Below are 23,007 nucleotides of genomic sequence, written 5' to 3'. Positions count from 1 at the left end.
TGCTGAAAGTAGAAGTGATGAAGCTATGATCACATGTATTTCTTAGCATTATCTAACTCTTTAAGCAGCTCTGACTTTTCTCTTTCTAAAAGATACAAAATGGCTCTAGCAGGAAAAGCAAGCAGTATTTCCAAGCAAAAAAAAAACACCATAAAGGGAGACCAAGGCATTTTCTAGAAGCCTCCTTCATTTCAGTAATAATTCACATTACTTTCTGCACAGGCAGAGGTCAGTTTTAGGCCCAGCTCATTGTGACAAGCAAGCCAAATGTCTGGGACAGTAACAAATCATCCAACTTAACAAAATTGGTCAATATACACAAATCTCAGAATAACTGACTCACTATCTAACACAAATGTCTGATTATATCATATATACTATGTATGTATGTGTATACATATTTACATCTCTATAATCTCTAATAAGATCTAGTGGGTGCAGGGTTTGGTGGTGGTTGTTTTTTTGTTTTTTGTTTTTTTTGGTCTGTCAGAACTCCCTGCCCCAATTCCAAAATTCTTTGGGGTATATTATCTTAACATTAACATTTTCAGGAGGTGAATCCTTCAGTAGGTTCATTTCTTGAAACCTGAGAAGATTGGTCAACCCACAGTCCTTCCTCAAATCTCTCCTTTTCTGAAAGGAGGCAAGATGGACAGCAATTTAAGGGAAGGAATTGGGAGGAAAAGTAGGACAGTCCTGACATTAGGTAAATATGAAAAGTTGGGGAAATTTATACCCCATGGTTTGGAAAGCCTGGTGTTCCCACTTCTCTACTCCCATGTTATTCAGTATCCTTATGCTGTCAATAGTTCCCCATTTAGAGTCCTACAAAGTCCTGAGTTTTACTATAGTATCCTAAGCTCTAAAATTGACACTATTTCTTCCTCTCATAAAAACTCCATTTCTTTTTTTTTTTGAGATCTCACTGGATGTAATGGGTAAATAAAATGATTAAATTACTTTGTAATAAGATTTCAAAGAGAACAATATCCTAATCTTTTTTAAGAATACTTAAATTTTAAGAAGATCAGTATTAACCCTGAAGATTCTCTGAATTTTTGGAATTTTAGGAAGTATGGTGAAGGGGGAAGTATTTTGGTGAAAGGGAACCTTCTTAGTTGTTTCCCAAGCTAAGTTATACAACATAACCCTATCAACAAAAACAAGACAAAAAAGCCAGTTCTTAGAAATCCCAAAGAAGCAGGAAGGCTGGGGCACTCAGAGCTCCCATATTATTTATCCCAGGGATTCTCACAGGGCCTTCTGCCCCTATTAATATCTTCATTCTGGCCCTTGGTCCAGCTCTTTCCTTGTTTCTTTGGTCTAGGCTATGACTCAATGAGTCTACTCTCTTCTCTGCTCCCTTGCTGTTTCAATATAAGGTCTAATCCACCTTCCAGTGACACATTCACCCATGTTTGCCCCTTGAAATATGAGGTGATAGCAAAGGAGCTAGGCTAATGAGAACTCCAAGTCACACTAAACTGTATATGCTTATTCTTCATCATTTGTTGCTCATACAGCAAGCCCATCTTCTCATAAACCATGGTTGTATGCTCACAACTTAAAAAAAAATACAAATATTGGTTAATGCCTATCAGATATATATGTCTGTGATTATAGCTAATGGTGAAACAAAAACAAAAACAAAAACAGGGAGTGGAAAGAAGCAAGAAGCAGGTTAGAGGAGGGCATGATCTAAATGTGAAAACAATGAGAAAAAGGAAAGAAAGAAAAGGCTCTAAAGGCAACATTTTAGTAATGGATGTGCCAAAAATTATACAAATGCTATATCTTCCAGAGGATAGAGGAGGCCAAGATGCATAGGGATTCTAAGAAAAACCCACTAGTATTATTGCTTGGGTCCTTTGCTAGTAACACCCTGCCTTTCTCACTTGGTAAAAAAGTAGAACTTGCCATTTGCAAATCAAATTCATAAACATATTATGTAGGTACCAATCTAGGTGGTGACCTGGGCTATTTTCTTTAAAGAAAAAAAAGAGGGGGCAGCTGAGTAGCTCAGTGGATTGAGAGCCAGGCCTAGAGACGGGAGGTCCTAGGTTTAAATCTGGCCTCAGACACTTCCCAGTTGTGTGTCCCTGGGCAAGTCACTTAACCCTCATTGCTTAGCCCTTACCACTCTTCTGCCTTGGAACCAATACACGGTATTGATTCTAAGATGTAAGGGAAAGGGGAAGGGGAAGGGGAAGGAGAAGGAGAAGGAGAAGGAGAAGGGGAAGGGGAAGGGGAAGGGGAAGGGGAAGGGGAAGGGGAAGGGGAAGGGGAAGGGAAGGGAAGGGAAGGAAAGCAAAGCAAAGCAAAGGAAAGGAAGGGGGGAGAGAGAGAGAGAGAGAGAGAGAGAGAGAAAATAAAGAGATAGTTGCCTAACATAAAAAGAAAAATTGGTCTATGGAAACAAGAAACTAATACCCCTTTTATTCACCAATAGTTATCTCTGGAATAAGGCAAATGGTTTTTTTTCCAGAAGTCATGTCTTTGAAAAGGAAGGCTACAAGGCTGATAGCCAATCTAGCACATAGCAAGTTGCTTTCCATTATGACTCAAATGAAGATTTATTCTCAATTTTCTGAGCAGATCCATCCAAAAAGATTTTTCAAAGGCAAATAGGAAGAACTCCCACTTATTAACCCTAGAACTTGCGAAGTTAACAGGGGATCCAAAGATGGAGCTGTATTTATTTGTTTAGGCTCTGAGTTCACCAAAGTGCTTCAATCTGATGGCAGAATTTGCAACTCTAGGATACACATATAGTTTATACCTGGGGCCAGCTAATTAAAGCAAGTTCAACATTCATTTTCTCCTCACCCCCCAAATATTTCCACATGATGATTGTAACACAGGACCTACTATCAGAATGCATTTCCATGCATCAAATAATTTGTAATGAAAACATACATTCATTCTGGCATTAATATTTTCTCTACAACTCTCAAAAGTCACTTTCCCTCTTGTCCCAATTCCCAGGCTTACTAGATGAGATAATTAGTTTAAAAAGTTCAAACCCCAAATAGCAAAAACTTTTAAGAGCATTTCTGTCTACTGATTTGCAGGCTGTTTCTCCAAAGTGATGTTTCAAAAGAGAGCTGATTACTGCACACATCCTGATGAGAAAGAATCAGCCATCGTGCTATGATTTAAAGAGCAATCCCTCTGGGGGATCTAAACAGACAAAAGAGAACTAACACTGAGGGGTTAGGCCACTCAATTCCTGTTTTAATATTCATTTTAGTTATGAAAAAAGAAACCACTAAAGGAATTGGAGACAGTTAAGGTTAAGTTCCTGAAGAAAAAAAAAAGTCATGTTTGAGCAGAACATCTCAGTCAAAAAAAGTAAGATTTGTATAGATATCCACTGAGATAGGAATTGTCCAATATTTCACAGAAAATTACCAAGAGACAAGAGAAAAAAGATGAAAAAACAAAAACCAAAACCCTCTACAATTGCTTGCCATGAAAATGCCAATGAAAAAAGGGAAAGAAGTGAAAGCAACCGTTTGCTCTACAGGAAATGTTGCCATCAAACAGTATATGTCTTCACATTTTAGATGAGACCCAAGGGCCCACATTTAGTTAAGTGTGTGTTGATGCTTTTTTTGCAATCTTTCAAGAGGGTTTGCAATTTGGTTGTAAAAACTCAGAAACCCGGCTATAACCAAACTATAGGTGAGCCTTCATTTTAATTATAAAAAGCAGCTGAATGTTGTATGTAAGCCAGTGACAGACATATGGTTTAAGTTTGTTTATTCCAGTCACATTTTCTAATACTGAATGCTAAGGTTTCCTTTCTTCACCTTACAATGGTCTTCCACAGAGAATTACTTGCACATTAATAATATACAATTTATTAGCTTTTCTTATACCGTTTCAAGAAATATCTCTCTCATTTTGCAACACAAGTCTATCACCTCTCTGACACCAGATAAGTAGAGTATTTCTTCTTTAGAATTCTAGACTGATCAAAGTTCTAAAGTCGATTATGTTGTTATTGTGTAAATTGTTCTCCAAGTTCTGCTCACTTCACTTTGCATCAGTTCACAGAGGTCTTTCCAGTTTCCTTTGAAATTATATAACATGGGGAATCTAGGTGGCTCAGTGGATAGTCAGGCCTGGAGGCAGCAGGTCCTGGGTTCAAAACTTGCCTCAGACACTTTCTAGCTGTGTTACCCTGAGCAAATTACTAACCCTAACTCTATCTAGCTCTTATTGCCCTTCTGCTCTGGAACTGATACTTGGTATCAATTCTAAGATGGAAGGTAAGGTTAAAAAAAAAAAGTATATCTTGACATTTCTTATGGTGCAACAAAATTCCATTACATTCATATGTCATCATTTATTTAGCAATTCCCCAATAGATGGACACCCTCGTAGTCACAATTTTTGGTTACTATGAAAAGAATTGCTACAATATTTTTGTACATATGAGTTCTTTTCTTTTAGAAAAATCCCCTTTTTAATACATACTGAATAAATAGAATCATGCCAACTGATTACTCTGGAATTTTTATTTGTATTTCCCTTTGGGATGATATGAGGATATAGGCCCAGTAGTAATGTTGGATCCAAAGGTATGCAATTTATTCACTTTTGAGGCATGGTTCCAACTCCTTTCTAAAACAGCTAGATAAAGTCACGGTTCCAAGAGCATATTAATATGGTTTTCCATACAGTTTTCATTGGGGGATAAGGAGTTTGGGGTCCAACATTGCCAATCTGATGGTTGTGAGTTAGAAACTCAAGAGTTGCTTCAATTTGCATTTTTCTATTGCTGAATTGGAGCACTAAAACCAAACCAAAATAAAACATGGTTGTTAATAGCTTGGATTTCTTCCTCTGAAAACTCTTATCTTTTGATCATTTATTGGGGAATGGTTTATTCTTATAAATTCTTTAAATTAAATTATTTTTTTAATCAGTAAAAAACAAATCTGCCTTTTCTCTCTTTTCCCTTTTTTTCTTCTTTCTAAATGACTAAGAGAGAAAAAGAGCTCTGCAGTCACTGTATGTGGGTAGTAATGGCGCTTTGACTTGTCACTGTGCAGAACCTGTTAAATATTTACAACACAGGCAGCAATAGCTAGACCTAAACACCCAGTTGTGAGTTTGAATTTTTTTACAAATAAATCTATGACAAGTTTTCCCTAGCAAAATGCCAAAAGACTTTACTAACAGCTTCAAGAGACCTGGTGGGTCCAGAGGAGCAGTTATAGGCCATCTGGTGATTACTTATTATTATTTATACAGTGTTGTAGACATTCACACAGATGTGTTATGAATCCACATACAGAGAAGGTTCTAACAAGGGCTGCAGACAAAACATTACTGCTGAGCAAGTCAATCTGCATTAAGGAAACAATGCTAACCAGGCAAAGGAAGCATACTGGCCATTTTTTTAATCTGCTGCATCAGCTGGAAGGTTATGTTTGACAAAACAAAAAGCATGAAGAACCAATTTAATGATGAAGATATCACATAAGTAAACTTGGCTGATCTAGCTAGGATTTTGTAACAGAAAAAGAGAAACAGCAATCGAAGGTGTGGTAGGTAACTTAAAAAATTTGGTGTACTGGAAAAAGGGAATGGGAAATACCCCCTCTGCTGGTAGAAGATTTGGGGAAGAGATAAGAGATTTTATCTTTTTTTTCCCCTGGAAATTCTTGAAGAGAACAGTTTTTGGGGTCCCACTCACAATATTGTGCTATATCCACAGATAATAAGGAATTCAAGAATCAAATAAGTAAGCAACAAGCATTTATTAAGTGTCAATTATGTTAGGCTTGTGCAGATACTAGAGTCACAAAGACAAACAATTCTTGCCCTCAAGGAGTTGCCATTCTAAGGGAGGAGGCAACATGTACATACATATAAGTACATGCAGAGTATAATAAAATGAAATCAAGAAAATTTAGCCACTTAAGCCATTAGCATCTGCAACAAGATTGAGAGGGATCAGGAAACACTTCATGTATAAAGGAAGCCAGGGATTCCAAGAGGCAGAGTTAAAAAGAAAGGTTATCCCAGGCACCGGGGACAGCTGGTACAAAGGGGACAAAGTCAGGACATGACAGTTGAATATGTATAGGAAATTAGTGTGTAAAAAAGACAAGAAAGGTAGAAGGCCAGGTTGTGAAGAGCTTTAAGTACCAGTATTTATAATTGATCCTAGGTATAACAGGAAACCACTAGAGTTATTGTGTAGGGGATGACATGCACTTTGAAAAACATTTTGGTGGCTATGTGACATAGCTTGGAATGGAGTTTGGAGACAAAGAGATCAATTAGAAAGTTATTGCAATAGTCCAAAGGTTATAGGGGCCTAGCCTAAGGTGGTGACTGTGTGAGTGGAAAGGAAGGGAATATATATGAGAGGTAGTGTGAAAAAAGATTCAACAAGATCTAGCAATTGGTTAGGTATGTGGGATAAAAGAGAGGAGGGACAAGAAGGACGGTGATGTCCTTGAGGGATAGGAGAATTCAGAATGGTGTAGGTTTGTGGGAAAGATAAATTCTGTTTTGGATGTCTGAGATATCTGTAAGATATTCAGTTTGAAATGTCCAACAGGCAATTTGTGATATGGACTAGAACTTAGATAAGAGAGCAGGATTATATACTAAATTGGGAATTCATCTGCCTACAGAAAATAACTGAACCTAGAGAACTGCTGATGTTACCAAGTTTCTTGAGAAGACAGTCTATGATAGAGCTTTAGGGGTATATCCCTAATCAGTGGGTATGACATAGATGATGATGATGTATCTAGCAAGGGAGATTAGGGAGAGATCCAGACTTGTAGGAGAACTATAATAGAGTGAAAAATAATGAAAAAATTAGTGAATGTGTTCAGTAATATCAAATTCTGTAAAGAGGTCAGGAAGGATGAAGACTAAGAAAAGAAGACTATCAAATTTGGCAATCAAAGAGAGTTGCCTATTTAGAGAGAGCAGTATGAGTTGAGTAATAGGGACAGAAAATAGACTTAAAAGGAGCAAAATGTTAGGAAATGATAAGATAAAGGAATTTCAGTGTTCTTGAACATGGAAATGGAACATTTATTCTACTCTGTTTCCTGGGAATTATTTAATTAGTTTCATACATTCTTGTAGGTGGAAGTAAGGATACAGAAAAAAATCCACCTCATCCCTAAATTTACTTGACCCTCAAAAATAAATTGCATTCCATAGAACACTAAATCCATGATCCCATACTCCTACTAGAAGTTTCAAAGGTCACGTAGCAAAACCATGGGACAAAACCTTGATCTGCTTCTAAAATCACTGGCTACTTTTTGGCCAACTACTAATATCAATTCATTTTTCCCATTCCAGGCACCATCTCATCTATATGATGAAGATAGCATTGCCCATTTCTGTCATAGTCAGAATGAAGATTGGAAAGCAATATCTATAATGCCAATCAACTGGGAATGGTAAATAAATTGTAGCACATGAATGTAATAAAATATTATCATATTGTAAGAAAGGATGAATATAATGACTTATATAAACTGATGTAAAGTGAAGAAAGCAGACAATGACAACTACGTAAATGGAAAGAATAAAGCAATTGAATGTGAATGTTACATTATGAAAACTCTGGTTCCAAGGAGACATGATGTAAAGGTACTTGCCTGGCTTCTTTTTGGAGTGGAAGAGAGGGGAAGTGGGTACACATATGGAACACAGAACACAGAAGACTTTTTTCAATGCATTCTTTTGTTTTGCTGAATGTTTTTCCCCTTTTAAAAATTTTGTTCTAAAGAATGGGTCTCTGTGAGGGTGAGAGGGACACAATGGAAAATGCAGGTAATGTAAAAACAATGAAAAAATCAGTAACTATTTTTAAAAAAGATGTCCACAGAATATTCTGTGTGGTCCAGAAAGGTGCCACAGAAATACAACATATTATTACTGAAAAATAAGGTTAACATTTGGCCTAATTGAGTTTAACACAGTGTATTTTCAGCTGCGTGGCAGCATGCAGACACTTCTACCAGATGGGGGCTGAATGAATTATTGAACAGAACATGAATTATTAAATAAAAGATTTGAAATGTGTGATGATTAAAAAACAACAACAACAACAAACCTCTTGTGGGATAAGAGAGAGGAAGGTGGGGAAAGAAGGCTTGCTTTTGTTTGGTGGAAATTGCTCTCACCTGTCAAAGTCTATAAATGCTGCTTAGATGAGGGCTTGAAAAATTTCCAAAGTCAGGTTCACATGCATTTCTTTGTAGTGTTCAGTATTTTTGGTGTGACCTCATCCACTCATTCCTGTCTATATTTAATTGATAATAAATGACAGTTTAAAAGAAGTCCAAAGCACCAAATAGGATAGGGGCAAGATTCCCTTTTTGAATCTTTCCAAAACATCTTTGCAGAACCTCAGTGATGTTTATTCAGGGCTCTACTTGGGGCTAGGAACCAATGCCCTATTGCAACATAAGTGCAATCCCCACAGCTTTTTTTAATTTTTCTTTTCTTGAAATCTGAAAAATTAATTTGGCCCCTAGGTTTGAGGACGGGTTCTTAGATCCTAACCCTAGCTTACACAGTCACCTCAACACTCTCACCCAGCAAAGTGGTTTCTTTCCTTCAATGATACTCAAATTAGGGTGTCTAATAAAAGAAATTAAGAACAGATTCCAAATCAGGCTTCTTTGCTGTTATTTAATCATGTCAAGGGAATCTGCTAAAAAGACGGAATTTCATGTTTACAATCCCACAGCATCACTTTGCCCCATTCAATTGGCAGGGGGTGTCTGGGATAATGGAGATCATCTCTATGGGTCTGCATTACACAGGCTATAAAACATATACCTTTGTGGCATACCAGAATTTAACCAATCACTGGTGCTATATGTTGTTTCGTATATTACAAAGCAATAGAGATTTAAGGGATAATGTTCACAGTGGCAGAGTATACGAAGCAATAAATGGCTTTGGAGGTTGGTTAAATGCCAAGTGAAGCCAGGACTATGGTACCATAAACATTATTCCTATTATATGACAAGATAAGGTTCCCTCATCCCACTGTTACCATTGTTTTTGGCCTAGGAAGAGGCAAAAACAAGTCCAGAGGACTGTGATCTGACATGTTTCATGGTACAGTTATTGATAGGATCCCAATCTGTCTCCAAATTACCCTGAGGCCCTTCTATAGAAAAGATCCTGTGGTAGATGTCCATAGGGAAAGAGATCACAACATGTCACAGACAAGTCTGAGTATAAGCAACAATCCAAATATTAATCAGGATTTTGCCCTTATTAAAGACAATGACAGGTTGAACAATGCAGAATGATTGTGACAGAAACCCTCTGTCCAATGACTAATAAAGAACTTATACTAATGCCAGCCAATCAGTGGCATCTCTTCAGAGGCCTGTTGCAAGTGAGAAATGTGCTGCTATATTCAGAGAAGCAGAGAGATCTTAGCAGTATGTTGGTAGTGTCTTCTTTTCATAGGTACTCAAAACTTTAAGCATAACAAACAACTAGTGGGGTAAGATATGTTTAAAGCTGATCAGGATCATACCTGAAGAGAGCTAAGCAGATGCCAGAACCTGCTAAGTTCAAATTTTGACCTAAATTGTGCAAAAATTATCCATTCATGGATGTGTACGTAATAAAGACACATGATTGCACCTATATAATCAACCACCCAAATAAAATATTAGTTTCAGAAATAAGACTTGTAGATTCTTGTTTTCATTTATGATAGAACTTTTACAGGCTCTAAATCAGATAGCTGCTTTCCATAGATAATATGAATGGCTTGGGAAGAGTCTAGGTCCATGGAAGAAATGAGATCTTAACTATATTCCCACTATTTTATAACACTGAAGAAAAGCAATATTACAGATTATTTATACATAGATGATACCTGCTACATATTTTGAAAGAACCCATAGCCCATATTCCACGCCATTTGCCAATCTGGCATCTGGGGTATAGTTTGCCTTAACAACAGTACCCCATTTCCAAGATATAGTTCCATTAACTTACTCCTGGTACCAATTCCATTGAGTGGTATTAACCAGACTACAGCTTTCCCTAGTTCCTCTTTGTGGAGATGACAGACCTTGGGGGATACAGTCTGTGGAAGAACGCAGGAAAGGAAAAGCAACCCCCCCACCCCAAATCCTATCAACTTTTAAGACAAGAATGCAGACTGTACGACCTTCAGCAGCATCTTTTCTAAAAGTACATGCAGCACATTTAGAACTCAGCTGTGTCACATTAGACCTACTGTTGGGAAGTAGATCATGAACAGAATCCAAAAATAACAGCCATTAAAGACCTAGCAACCAAAACATGTTTACATATCCATTGAAGGCCCAGCAGTTTTGATTATATGGTGGGTAGCAGACTCTCCTTAGTCTATTTTAGGTAAATTTTTCTCTCACCTTCTTTCAACATTAATCCATGGTGGTTCCTTAACACAAGAGTGAACAGGAAGAACTCTAAGAGAGGGATAGTGAGGGACAAGAAGCATTGCTGAGTAGAAATGGGCAATTTCTTTCGATTTTCTTAGAATTGGTCTTCTGATTTTAAAGTCAATTCACTTTTTTGAATGTGGTTTTAATAACTTTCATTGTCTTCCTCCCCTCTATAAGAAGAGGGAATGTGCCTGAACCTTATTCAAATATAATATACAAAAAATAAAAACCCTTACTTTCTGTCTTAGAATCGATACTAAGTTATCAGTTCCAAGGCAGAAGAGTGGTGAGGGCTAGGCAACTGAGGTTAAGTGACTTGCCTGGGGTCATTCCGGTAAGAAGTGTCTAAGGTCACATTTGAACCTAGGACTTTCCATCTTTAGGCCTGACTCTCTATCCACTGAGCCACCTAGCTGACTCCATTTTAAATATTAAATAAAATATTTTAAAAATTTAATAAATTATGGAAATCCCTGAAAACAAACCTTTGATGCCCAAGCTAGAAGTTCTAATGAAATCGTGACAAATAAAATACTGGTAGAACATGAGCAACTCAAGAGAGAGAAATCAGGGAAGATTACTGGTCTAATAGTTAACACTTACATAATTCTTTAAAAGTTACAAAGCCCTTTCTTCACAATAACCCAGCCCTCATTGCCATTATCTGGGAAGGATGTGGGGAACCAGTCATTCTAATCAATCTAATCTACTGCCTCCCTCATGCCAGGGAAAGCAGCTTAGATCAGGGGTCCCCAAACTATGGCCTGTGGCCCCCTGAGGCCATGTATCTGGCCCCTACCGCACTTTTGGAAGGGGCACCTCTTTCATTGATGGTCAGTGAGAGGAGCACTGCATGTGGTGGCACCACAAAGCACAGTACTACTTCCGGTGACATAATCCTTTGCATGGCGCCTTAGAACAAGGTGCTGTGCAAAGGATTATGTGGTTGCTCCAACCTTATCTACAAATTTGATAAGCATGCCTTCATTCAGTCACTGGCAGAAATGATAAGCAGAACAGGGCCCAAGACAGAACTGAAGAGCAGTGACTTCTATCCAGATTGACATTCATTTCATCAATTACTACTCTTTGGTCCAATCAATCAAGCAGTTTTAAATCCCCCAACTGTACTATAATCAAGAATATTTATTCCATCTTATTCTCAAGAATAACATGATCAACTAAGACTATTGCAATCTCTTGATCTAGTCTAATGAACCTATAAAAAAGAAATAATGAAAAGATTAGAACCTATGCTGGTTTTTTAAATGATTATTGCTACTTTCTAAATGGCTGCTCATTAATAATGTGCTCTAGAATTTAGCCAGGAAGGTCAAGGTAATTGTCATAGTTTGAAGACTCCATCTTCTTATTTTTGAAAAATCAAGCCAAACTATAGCATCTTTTTCCCCAAATTTAATAAAGAAGCTATGCAACTGTATATGAAAACAAGGTATTAAAATTATGAGGAAAAAAAAACATGCTCCAAAAGAGGTAAAGTTTAAATGCAAAACAGAAGGGAAAAAATACATTCAAATTCTCAATTTGGTACACATTCTAACAGTGTAATATAATGGAACAACTAGAGCCACTTGGAGTCAAGGGTCTAGATTCTATATAGATCTTAGGAGGCTGTTACTTGGGGTCACAGGCAAATCACATATTCTCTAGGGCTAAACTTCCTCAACTGTGAAAGGGGTTAACAAAATTCATAGTACCATAGAGAGGATAAAATGAGATATTAGATGTAAAAAGGCTCAGTAAACTTTGAAGCACTACAGAAATCCAAATTGTTATTAAGTAGGATATAAAGAAAACACAAGAGTTTCTTTATAACCATTAGATTTTAACCTGTTGCTAAGAAGCACCATAGTATTCAACACGTAAGATTTTTGCTCTATGAAGGGTTATAAAAGGAATTAAGTAGAGATGCAGATCATTAAAGAGAGGTACTTTTTGCTTTATGAATTAGGTTTTAGTTATTAAGCTAATTTAAATGAAGCAAACTCAATTTCCTCCCAATGAATTATAGGATTTGTGATTTAGACTTTAGAGCTGGAAAGACCCTTAAAAAACTTTTAATTATAATAATGATAATATTTTAATAAAAACTGAAAATATATTATGATGGAAAACAACACTCCACACCCCAGTCTGAATTAACAGCTTTTTCAAGGAAAGGGACCAATATGGGTACTGAACAGAACAATAAAAGAAAAGGTTGTGAATTCTACAACTTTGGGAGCTTCCCTTTCTTTAACTTTTGTCCATTGCTTGCTCCTATCCCTAAATGATCTAAAATTCTTCAACTTCTATGGATATCCAATTTACTTTTCTAGAACTTGGTTCTCCTTGATAATACATTATTTAATACAGATAGGACATATAAGAAGAGATGTAAATAGGTCTTTGTTTTCTCTTTCCTTATCCTTTTGTGGAACATGAGAAATGCATAGAGAAAAAAAAGAACATCAAAATGAAAACAAAGAATCTTAAAACAAAAATATTATAAAGCAAAAGCACTTTTTAAAAAAGTATAGATCAGTACACCACAATTTAGATGTGTTTACATTATGTGATGGGTGGGCACCTGCACAAAATGTATTCCAGGGCTCAGCTGGAAAATGGCTGAGCGCCTCTACAGGCTATATACAATGTTCTATACACAAGACCTTGATCAAGCCTATGCCAAAAATGTCACTGTTTCCCTCCCCTTATTTACAAGCTCAAAATAGACACTAGTATTTTGGGGTTCACAAATGATGGTTGCATTCTCAGCTGCCTCTTAGCATATGATGGGTAGTCTTATGTCTTTGAAATTTCCAAACTCTCTTTGTATTCAGATGGGCAGTCTCAAAAGCTTAAGGGGAGGGCAATGTTTCTTCCCTGCCCTGTGTTGAGAAACAAACACCAGTAGAATAATAAGATGGAAGAAAGCAAGGCAGATTTCATTACAGTAGAGTGCCTATACTTCCTCATAACTTGGATTTACACACTGCAAATCCTCTGATCTGATTACCTCCAGTGATCACGTAAAATACCGGCTTTAAACTCTTTGCCTTAGTGATAAAACAGCCACTTTGATTCACAACGAGACATTCACAATAAAGTATATTGTAAACGTACCTGTCCACAGCCCGGGGCATTGCACACAAACGGTCTGTCGTCTCCCATATTTCATATAGCTGAGCGGAGCTGGGGAGGGGAAAGGAAGGGAAAAAGTTATTTTAAATATGCTGGGGCAAAAAAAAAATTACAAAAATATCAAGCCTAGAAGCAGGTGTTGTAACTAGGAATGTAATCTATCAAACACAAGCTTCTTTGGGGGCCCCCCAAACCTGCTAGACATGTGGAATGTGTTAGGTACCTCAACTAAAACTGGTGATTAGGAAAATTTAGGTTTAAATGGTCAAAGAATTTTAAGCCTTTTAAAAAAATTTCTCCTTTTCAGATAAAGATTAACTCTAACTCTCTCCCTCCGTCTCTGTCTCTCTCTCCTCAGCTTGCTGAATTACAACCAGTGCAGTTTCCTATGTCGATAAATCCGCCGAGTGCCTGATGCACAAGCCATATTTCTGACCTGGAGAAGACCAAAATTTGTCATTTAATTAATTAAGGGATTATAGGAGGGGTGTTTCATTTTACAAGGGCCATAATCTGGCTCCCCAGCGTATAAACTACGAGGCAAGGGCCGTTTATCCCAGATTATTGCCAAGGAAAACAAAGCACCCATCTTATTGGGCTGTGTAGGAAATTATTTTCATTAATACAAAAATAAAAATAAAAAACTTCCCTCCCCACTGGGAGCCTCCCTCTCCCCCTACCAATTGTCTATGTCAAATCAAGAAATATCTGTACCACTCCACCCCCCATTCTATTTATGGCTGGGTTTTAAAAAGCAGCAATAAAACAAATGTCATTTCTTTGGGGGTTTACTGGGCAAATATGTTCCGGCTGTTTGTGCTGCTCCTGGCCAGAGTTCCTGGGCGGCTCTGCTGAAGCCAACAGATGTGCACTGCTGCAGGGGAGGACCAAAATGGCCCTAAAAGGAATCATTGATGTTCCCTCAGCTCCTTAGAAGAAGTTAACATGGCTAATACGAATTTCAGCTTATCTTTCCTTTAAAAAAGTACTTAAATTGAGCCCCTGCAAAGTTGGTTGAAATTTCCAAACTGCCAAAGGGCAGCAAGTCATATCAAGTGCTGGTGAGCTTTCTTCTATCCTAACAAAGAATTACACAAGTGAGATGAAGATAACCTGGAGCTAGAAGGGCAACCTGTGTTGGAATAGATTTGAAAAGGATGAAAAGTATTTTGAAAGGGTTGAAAGAATAAAAAGAGACATAAGAAATTTATTAGTGTAAACTCTCAAGGGAAGTATTGAGATATTCCCAAGAAATAGAACGACAAGAAAATAGAATATGAGAGGGAAGGAAGGTAAGAACGAAGGGAGGAAGGGAGGAAGGAAGGAAAAGAACTAAACATATATATATATACACGTATATAGGAGGAACCACAGAACAACTAAGTTTCAAGATTTTAATTTGAGGTAGAACCAAAAATGTCATCTTGGCTTCAGTTAGCCTCGTGTTAAATTTCAACATTTGACAGTTTCCTGACCAAGAAACCCTGTTTGAATATCAGAGGATAGCTGAGTAACATCTCTCTTACTCTCTTAAAATTCACTCTAGAGGAAATCAGCCTTTTGGGTTGTCTGGCCAGTAAATCACACAACAAATAGGAGCTTTAAAATGTGGGGGTGCCAAATGAAATAGAAATGGTTTCTTGGTCATCTTTCAGTGTGATAGGAACAGGGTTTAACTCCGAGGGAAACCAGTGCCACACCACTGCCATAATGGAATAGCGCCTGTATGTACATACGTGTACACAGATTTATACCACATTTAGCCAGGATAAATTGCTTCAATAAATTCTGTTCCTAGGAGCAGCTAAGCTCAAGCTGATGATTGGGTACTAGGAGAATGAGAGCTTCATTCTTTTTCACACAGCCTCAGGACAAGAGGGTTTTCTGGTTTGTTTGCTTTAAACATATGAGGATTTTAACACTTTCTAGAACCATAACATAATGTGAAAAATAAATGCAAAGACCAAGATCAATTTTAGAAAGCAGCTATCATCCCTAGGGGGGGAAAAATCCTTAAAGCTGCTGCTAGACTAGAGATCAATTTGGCTCCCCAGTCCCAGAATTTTTATGCTCATCACTAGTATCTAATGGCTAGTGTTCCTGTATTTCACTCAGGTCTTGTTTGCTTACTCTTAACTAGGAAATATACAGTACACAATAAAAGTTTAAGCAGAAGCAGAGAACAAGGGACCAAAAGTCAGAATTCTTTAACCTTTAACTTGATTCTATTATTTGGAAATATTTGCTCTCTTTTTTGAGAAGGGGAAAAGAAGATGAAGAGATGGGGAGATCAGTTTCCCTGGCAGTGGAACAGGAAGAGCAGTAGTTTAAGGAAGTGATTTGAAAACCCAGAACAAAAAGGAAACAGCAGACAAGAAGGATATATCAAAGAAGACAGTAAAGCCCTTGGTTTTCAAAAGTGCAGAAAACCAATGATCATATGGCATAACCAATAGGAGAATACAGGCAGAAAAAATCCCCAGGGAAATCTGAAAAGTGGTTCCCTTCAAGTCAGAGCATCGATTCTAAACCTGAGGTCCATGAAGAGAGATTTCAGAAGGGCATAAGATCTTGAATTGGGGAAACAACAACAACAGTAACAACAACTTTATTTTAATTAACTTTTAACAGAAATCTAGCCTTTCCTTTTTAGAAATGTTACTTCTTTGAGAAGAGATTCATAGACTTAGCCAGAAAGTCAACAGAGTGCATGATAGGAAAAAGATTAAGACTGTCTATAAATGTGCTTTCTACCAAAAACTTGAAAAGTCATAAAAATGACACACATGTATACACTTGCATGACTTTCAAAAATTCAAATCAAGCAGCCACTGAATCCATTTGACTAATTTCCTGGTTCCTTTCCACTTGCTTGCCTTGTATTTGCTAAGTCATGAAAGGAGATCACAATGAGAGGAAAAAGATCCTCGTTTATGAGTACTCACAATTATTCAAATCGTTCTCTCATTCTTTCCCCACTTTGTCCTTTCCTAATTCCTCTATTTAATTATAATTAAACAAATAGGATGCACTGTATTTTCAGAAAGCTAGAGCTGTAGCCTCTGATGCTGCTGCTGCAGAAATGCTTGTTGCTTCTTCTTGACATTTAAAACAAAACTAATTACAAGTCAAACTGATGCCCTCCCACCCTTTCAAAGAATATCCCAACACAATACATTTCTGTGGCATAAACAGACTGAAATAGAGGGTGAAATCTTGATGAATAATGGTACTGCCATTCACTGGAATTTGTAACTGCATTGCTTGTCAAGCAGATCATGTGTCTAGGCACTGCATTCACAGTCTGTCGTCTGCCTCCGGATTTATCCTTCACACAGACTGAACTCAAAACATTTTACAGAACTAAATAATAAATGACAGGAGAGGGAGACACACATTAAGAGGCACTGCACCAAGGGGAATAAGAGGCTTTCAGCTTGGGTCTTTAAGAGGCAGAAAACGAAGATGTACAAAAGGGATGTCCTAAAGGGCAAGGTCCCCAGAGAAAGCTCTTTTACAAAGTATAATCAAAATGCACAGTAAGCGAGAGCAGGGGTCTTAACCTTTTTTGTGTTTTGTGGACCCCTTTGGCAGTCTGGTAAAGCCTTTGGATGTCTTCTTGGAATCATGTTTTTAAATAATCGAAGGAAATGCTAAATTTCAGTTAGAGGCTAATGAAAATAAAGAGGCAATTTTTTCCCCCATCCAAGGTCACAGACCTTCTGAAATCTATAACAGATTTCAAATTAAACAGACCCTTGAAAGAGAAGAGAAAAAAGTCAATTGAATATTTGGAAAAGAAGCATGGGGGGAAAATCACAATAAGCTCAAAAAGGATTTTAATGAATAGTAGTGGGATCTTAAAATGGAAACGTGTCAGTGAACAAATAAAAGAGGAAAAGTCTAATGTAAGGATGTAGTTTCTATGACTAATTCCCACAGAGCCACTCTAACCTTGCTTTAATTATTTCCATAATAACCAAAAGATGTCCTCAATAAAAATTTTACTTCAAATGAGGAACAAAAGCAACACACAAACCCACTCAGGTGCTTTTCTTTAGGTTTCTAATGATAAAAACCAGAAGCAATTCAAAAAGGAAAATGCAAGATATAGTTGGCAACAGAAGCAGAAGGGCACAAGCACCATAAAAATCAAAGTTCATTCTTTACATATAAGGGACCTGAGGCGATGGCTAACCTTCAAATGACCAGAAATTCTAAAATATCCTTGTACAACAGAGGGTCTTTCACTAAGAATGCTTGAAGGATGTCAGGTGAATGGTGATAATAATAAAAGTAGCAGCAGTTAACAAATATTGTGCTTTAAGGTCTATAAAGCACTTTACATCTATTACTTCATTTGATAAAAAAAACCCAACAAAGCTTCATTTACAATCAGCTCTATGGGATAGGGTAATAGGGAACATCTCTAAGTTTGTGGACTATTTAGGTCCCTCGTTGCAGCCACTATTGCTTCTTGGGTCTGTCATCTGGCAATTACACTGTCTTCAAGTACTTCCAGAGGGCAGACCAGGGTGAAGTGTTAACAGTCCTAGTAAAAGGTTGGCAGGGAAGAAGGTTGAGACTAATGACTGCAATTAGATTTTTGGATTATCCACAGTTTGTCATCATTTAAAAATTATCCAGGATCTCTTACTCTGCTCTTGTTTTCTTCTCCATTGGCTCCATTTCCATGAAAAATTGAGAACAGATTATACTTCAGGCTTGCCAATCATTTAGTGAGGGAACATAAACAAGAAATCTTCCTGCTTTTCACATTGGTCAACTAATGTTTGTTACATTGAGAATGTTACTCCTGAATGTGTTTCAAGTGGGGGAGGAAGCTAGAAATACTGAAATTTTTATGTGGACAAATGTATAAATTATGGTAGTTTGATGAAGGAGATGCTTTTAGAGAAACCAGAGAAGACTTGTATGAATTGATACAGAGTAAACAAAATTAGAACAACATGTACAAGACAACAATATGAAAAGGGCAAACAACTCTTAAAGAATTAGGAATTCTTATCAGTGTAATAACCAAGCAGGATTCCAGAAGATTCAGGATGAAACATGTTAGCAACCTCCTGAAAGACAGATTAAGAAATCAGAGTGCAGAATAAGCAAATAATTTTCTGGATAATGAAGAAATTGGTTTAGATTGATTATACACACTTATAATGAGTTTTATTTTAAGAGGGCAGATTTTTGGTCATTAAAAAATAATTTTAAAAAAGAAAAAAAAAAGAAATTACTATGATTCCTCTAGTCTAAAGTATAGAAGTTGTACACATTCATTCAACTCTACATCTTTCCTATTCCTGAAAAAATGAAACAAATTTGCCTCCAAAGCAGCCCTGAAAATGGACCCAGAAAGTTTGTAAAAAGACAAGACAAAAAAGAATGTCAAACATATTATTACTACATTAATTTTCCTATTGGTGATTCTGGGCATGGGGCAGAAAATACTGGATTTGGGTACATAGACTAGAGAAAATATATTTGGAGATGAGAAAAATTGAGATTAGTATTTACAAGGTTATTTTACTTATGCTTATAGTCATCCCTCACTATATCGTGGTTCACTTATCATGGTTTCATTGCATCACAGGCCTTTTAAAAAAACTATATCTAATTCTGTATTGCAGAGTTAAACTTATCCTGGCACACTATTGGTTGACAGAATAAAAGGTGACCAACCACAGGGTAGTATTCTGATTGGCTCAGTGACAGCAGGTTAATAAGTGTGGAAAAGGTTTATAGGAGAATTGGGAAGGGTTTATAAAGCCTTAAAATAATAAAATAATGTCACTACTTAGCAGATTTTCACCTGTAGCAAGGATCTCTGGAATGTAACTCCTGCAACTGGTGAGGGATCACTGTACTTTTTATTTTTAAGTAAGTTTAATTAATATCTTTTGTTTTAACACCATAGCCACTCTTGAGTATATCCTCCCCTACAACTTGGGGACTTACTCCTTCCAAGAGGAATTAAAAACAGTTAACCAAAATCTATTGATCGATGCCTGATAACCCCCTGCTTAAATGCCAAGAGAACCTTGTGACCCTGGACAAGTCACTTAACATCTCAGTTTCCTCATCTGTAAAATGGGGATAATAAGAGGATATAACTCCCAGCGTTGTTAGGAAGCTCAATGAGATAATAACTATAAAGTATTTAGCACAGTGCCTGGTACATAGTAAATACTATAAAAATGTTAACTAGTTATTAAGAGGGTAGAATGTTTTGATTTTTCTGTTCTCTAAGACCATTACGAATTTTTCAGTCACTCACAGTTTGTTTTTTCCTTTTATTCATTTATAGTGTTGTAGTCATTTTGCATTATTTCTCTTCTGATTCACTTATTTCACTACATCAATTAAAACAAATTTTTGCATGTTTCTCTGAATTGATAATTTATCACTGTGCAATAATATTCCATTACATTGAATTATTACAGTTTGTTCAGTCACTATCCAACCTATGTAATATCCATTTTGTTGCCAATTCCTTGATGCTACAAAAAGTACGATGAATATTCTGGAGTGTGGGTGTATCTCCCTCTGTAGTAAAAGGGTATACACATGTTATTTGAAATACTGAACGTGTGATCAAGTCCAATTTGAATTGTGTTCTAAAAGAACCTAATAAGATGAGACAAATATAGAGTTGGGTTCAAAAAAGCAACTGTGCAGGAAAGATGGCTAAACAAAAACTCACACTAAAAAATATCACATTACAGAACTGCTAAACAAAGATTCACTTTTGTAAAGGGCCAGCTCTACAAATAGCTTCTGGGTCAACAAACTAGGGTGAGAAGAATGATTCTGGGATTACAAGAGGGCCAAACTGATTGAGAGATACACAGACATCTCTCCATGATCAGCAACAAAGTTTATTGATTGGAGTAGCTATTTATAGATTGGCTGGGTCAGGCAGAAGGATCAGATCACTCACAATGGAAGTCAATGATTAACAGGATAGAAACAATGGAATTACTTAGGTGGCTTTGAACAGTATCCTGTAGGTGGTAATTTAATATGTCAATTCAACAATGTCAATGTATGACCTGGTTTTGTATAGAATATTGTATGTTCTTCTCACAGAACTCCAGTAATTTTTCTTGGAAGAATATACATGTTTTTCTCATGCTAGGGAGCAGGCTATGTGTCTGGTAATTTCTAAGCTATGGTTTTCCAAAGACTTTGTAAACTGGGGTGCACTGGGCATTCCACAGCCTTGCTGGAATATAAACCCCTAATCTTCTTATGCTGTTTCTACACACTTTAAAGAAAAATTTAGGGGTTTTAGTGAAACATGAGTTAACAGGGTCATAGTAGCAAAAAAAAAAAAAATCATCACTATCTTAGACTACATTAATAAAAGCTTAGTATCCTAAACAAGGGAAATGTAGTTTTTTTAATCCAACTTGAAACAATAACTTGATGTCTTATGCATAATTCTGGGTCTCACATTTTGGCAAGGAATTGAAAAACTGGTGGTGATCAAAATGATGACAGTAGAGAGAAATATAATAAAGACTATTGTGAGGTATTTAAAAGACTATGAAATATTATTGATTTGAAAGTTTTTAATTTATTTGTTCTCCTTGGACTGATATGGCAGAACTAGCAGTATATGAAGGAGTCAGATTTCTGCTAAATGTATGGAAAAATCTCTTAATTGTTATAACTGTCCAAAATAGACTATCCTGAGATAAGGATTTTTCTCTCACTGAAAATCATCAGGTCTATATAAGGGCTTCCTGTTTTGATAAGGGATGAACTTATATATACATACAAATACACACACACACACACATGAATATATATGAATTTATAAGATAATTCTGAGGTTTTTTCCCTGTGAAGATTGGATTTAGCTATCTCCAGATTGTAACAATGAAGGTACTTAGCTCTTCCTTTATTGGGAAGATTGAACTGTAATCTACAAAAAGGTGTTAACCAAAAGAGATATAATCTAACCAAAGAAGGTGTGAACTAAAGAGTGGGCAGTCCTGGAGAGGAGTGTCTGCTGTGATTGGTAGATAGGAAATTTAGGGGAGGTGACACAAGAGAAAAAGATCTTTAAAAAGAGAACCAGAGGCCAGAAAAGTTTATTCGAGATTTGAGTTAGATTGAAGAACTCTCACTCGAGGGGTGACTGGAAGACAGACACTGAAGACTTGGAGTGAAGACACTTGGCTGTGAAACTGGACCCCTGGAGGAGCTCCTGCAGGAGATCTCAGACTGTTTTTCATTTAGAGGTCACCCTTGGTGAGTGAAAGGCTGACTTAGTAACCCTGCCTTTCTGGGAGGCGAAAACCTCCTAGAAAGGCCCATCGTCTTGAGACTCTTTTCCCTGATTAGGGCCTTAGAATTTCTACCTAGCTCAGAGGAAGCCAGAGTTTTCTCTCTCTCTCTTATTCCTTAATATCTTCCCTCCTATTGTAAATAAAACTATCATAAATTACATTTTACTTTAGTAATTCATTTTGGGATTTAGATATTAAATCCCTGGCGACCACCTAATTAATATATTCAAGTCCAACCAATAAAAATTAACACCCCCATTACCAACTATAAAATTTTGTATAGAACAATCATAAATATTTTTAAAATTACAAACTTACAGCTTAATACAAAAAATTTGATATAACCTAAACTTTAAGTTATACCAAAACTCATGGTGGGTCAAGCATTAAAAAATAATTTTGCTAGAATCAACCTTTTGAGTACCATGTGTACACTCTGAGAGCAATGAATGTTAACTAGATTAAACACTGTAAAAATGGAGATTTGAACCCCGGACTTCAATCCCCAGAAGTCCTTACTCTAGTTCCTGAGATGCCCTCTAATCTCACTGAGATCCCTACCTGGGCGAGATCAAAATTTCTATTTAAAGTGGCTGTAAAGCCTACTGGGTTTCTCTTCCTACTTCTGCTTCCAAGCAGACACGTCTCTCATGATGTAGTGTAAGTGAATGGGTCATTCGGCCCTCCTAGGCACATGCTTTCTTATTTTGTATTTTCTTTAATTCTTAATCTTTAATAAACCTCTAAAAAATATAATACTTCTAGCAGAGAAACCTAATTTTTTGAATGCTACAACACTTACTGAGTGACATTTGATTTCACAGAAGAAATAAAAATCAATGGAAATAAACTCAACAGGGTAAAATGCCTTTTAGTTTTCAAAAAAACAACCAACATTTACAGTAGGGTAGCCAGAGTTTTTAAAGCTGCTGAGCCTTCAAAAATATCTGATTATATGGTGTCTTGAGATTGTAAAGTTCTATGCCCAAAGGGCGCTAAAAGACTGTCTGCCCTTTGATCCAGCCATAGCACTGCTGGGCTTATACCCCAAAGAGATAATAAGGAAAAAGACTTGTACAAGAATATTCATAGCT

The 23,007-nt window shown here is 36.8% G+C and overlaps 1 protein-coding gene across 9 annotated transcripts in view; it reads right to left on the bottom strand.

Moving 5' to 3' along the window:
* The window catches only part of LOC103101358 (cyclic AMP-dependent transcription factor ATF-7), a 96,516-nt gene that overhangs the window by 54,632 nt on the left and 18,877 nt on the right, over window positions 1–23,007 (bottom strand). For all 9 annotated transcript variants that reach the window (XM_056798050.1, XM_056798052.1, XM_056798054.1 and 6 more), the window contains exon 2: window positions 13,581–13,649. In XM_056798050.1, coding sequence (XP_056654028.1) covers window positions 13,581–13,628 — 48 coding nt within the window. In that variant the 5' untranslated portion in view covers window positions 13,629–13,649. The remainder of the gene's footprint in view (window positions 1–13,580; window positions 13,650–23,007) is intronic.

Source organism: Monodelphis domestica, chromosome 5 (genome assembly GCF_027887165.1).
Source record: "Monodelphis domestica isolate mMonDom1 chromosome 5, mMonDom1.pri, whole genome shotgun sequence".
Taxonomy (NCBI): domain Eukaryota; kingdom Metazoa; phylum Chordata; class Mammalia; order Didelphimorphia; family Didelphidae; genus Monodelphis; species Monodelphis domestica.
This window is presented reverse-complemented; position numbering and strand designations above follow the sequence as displayed.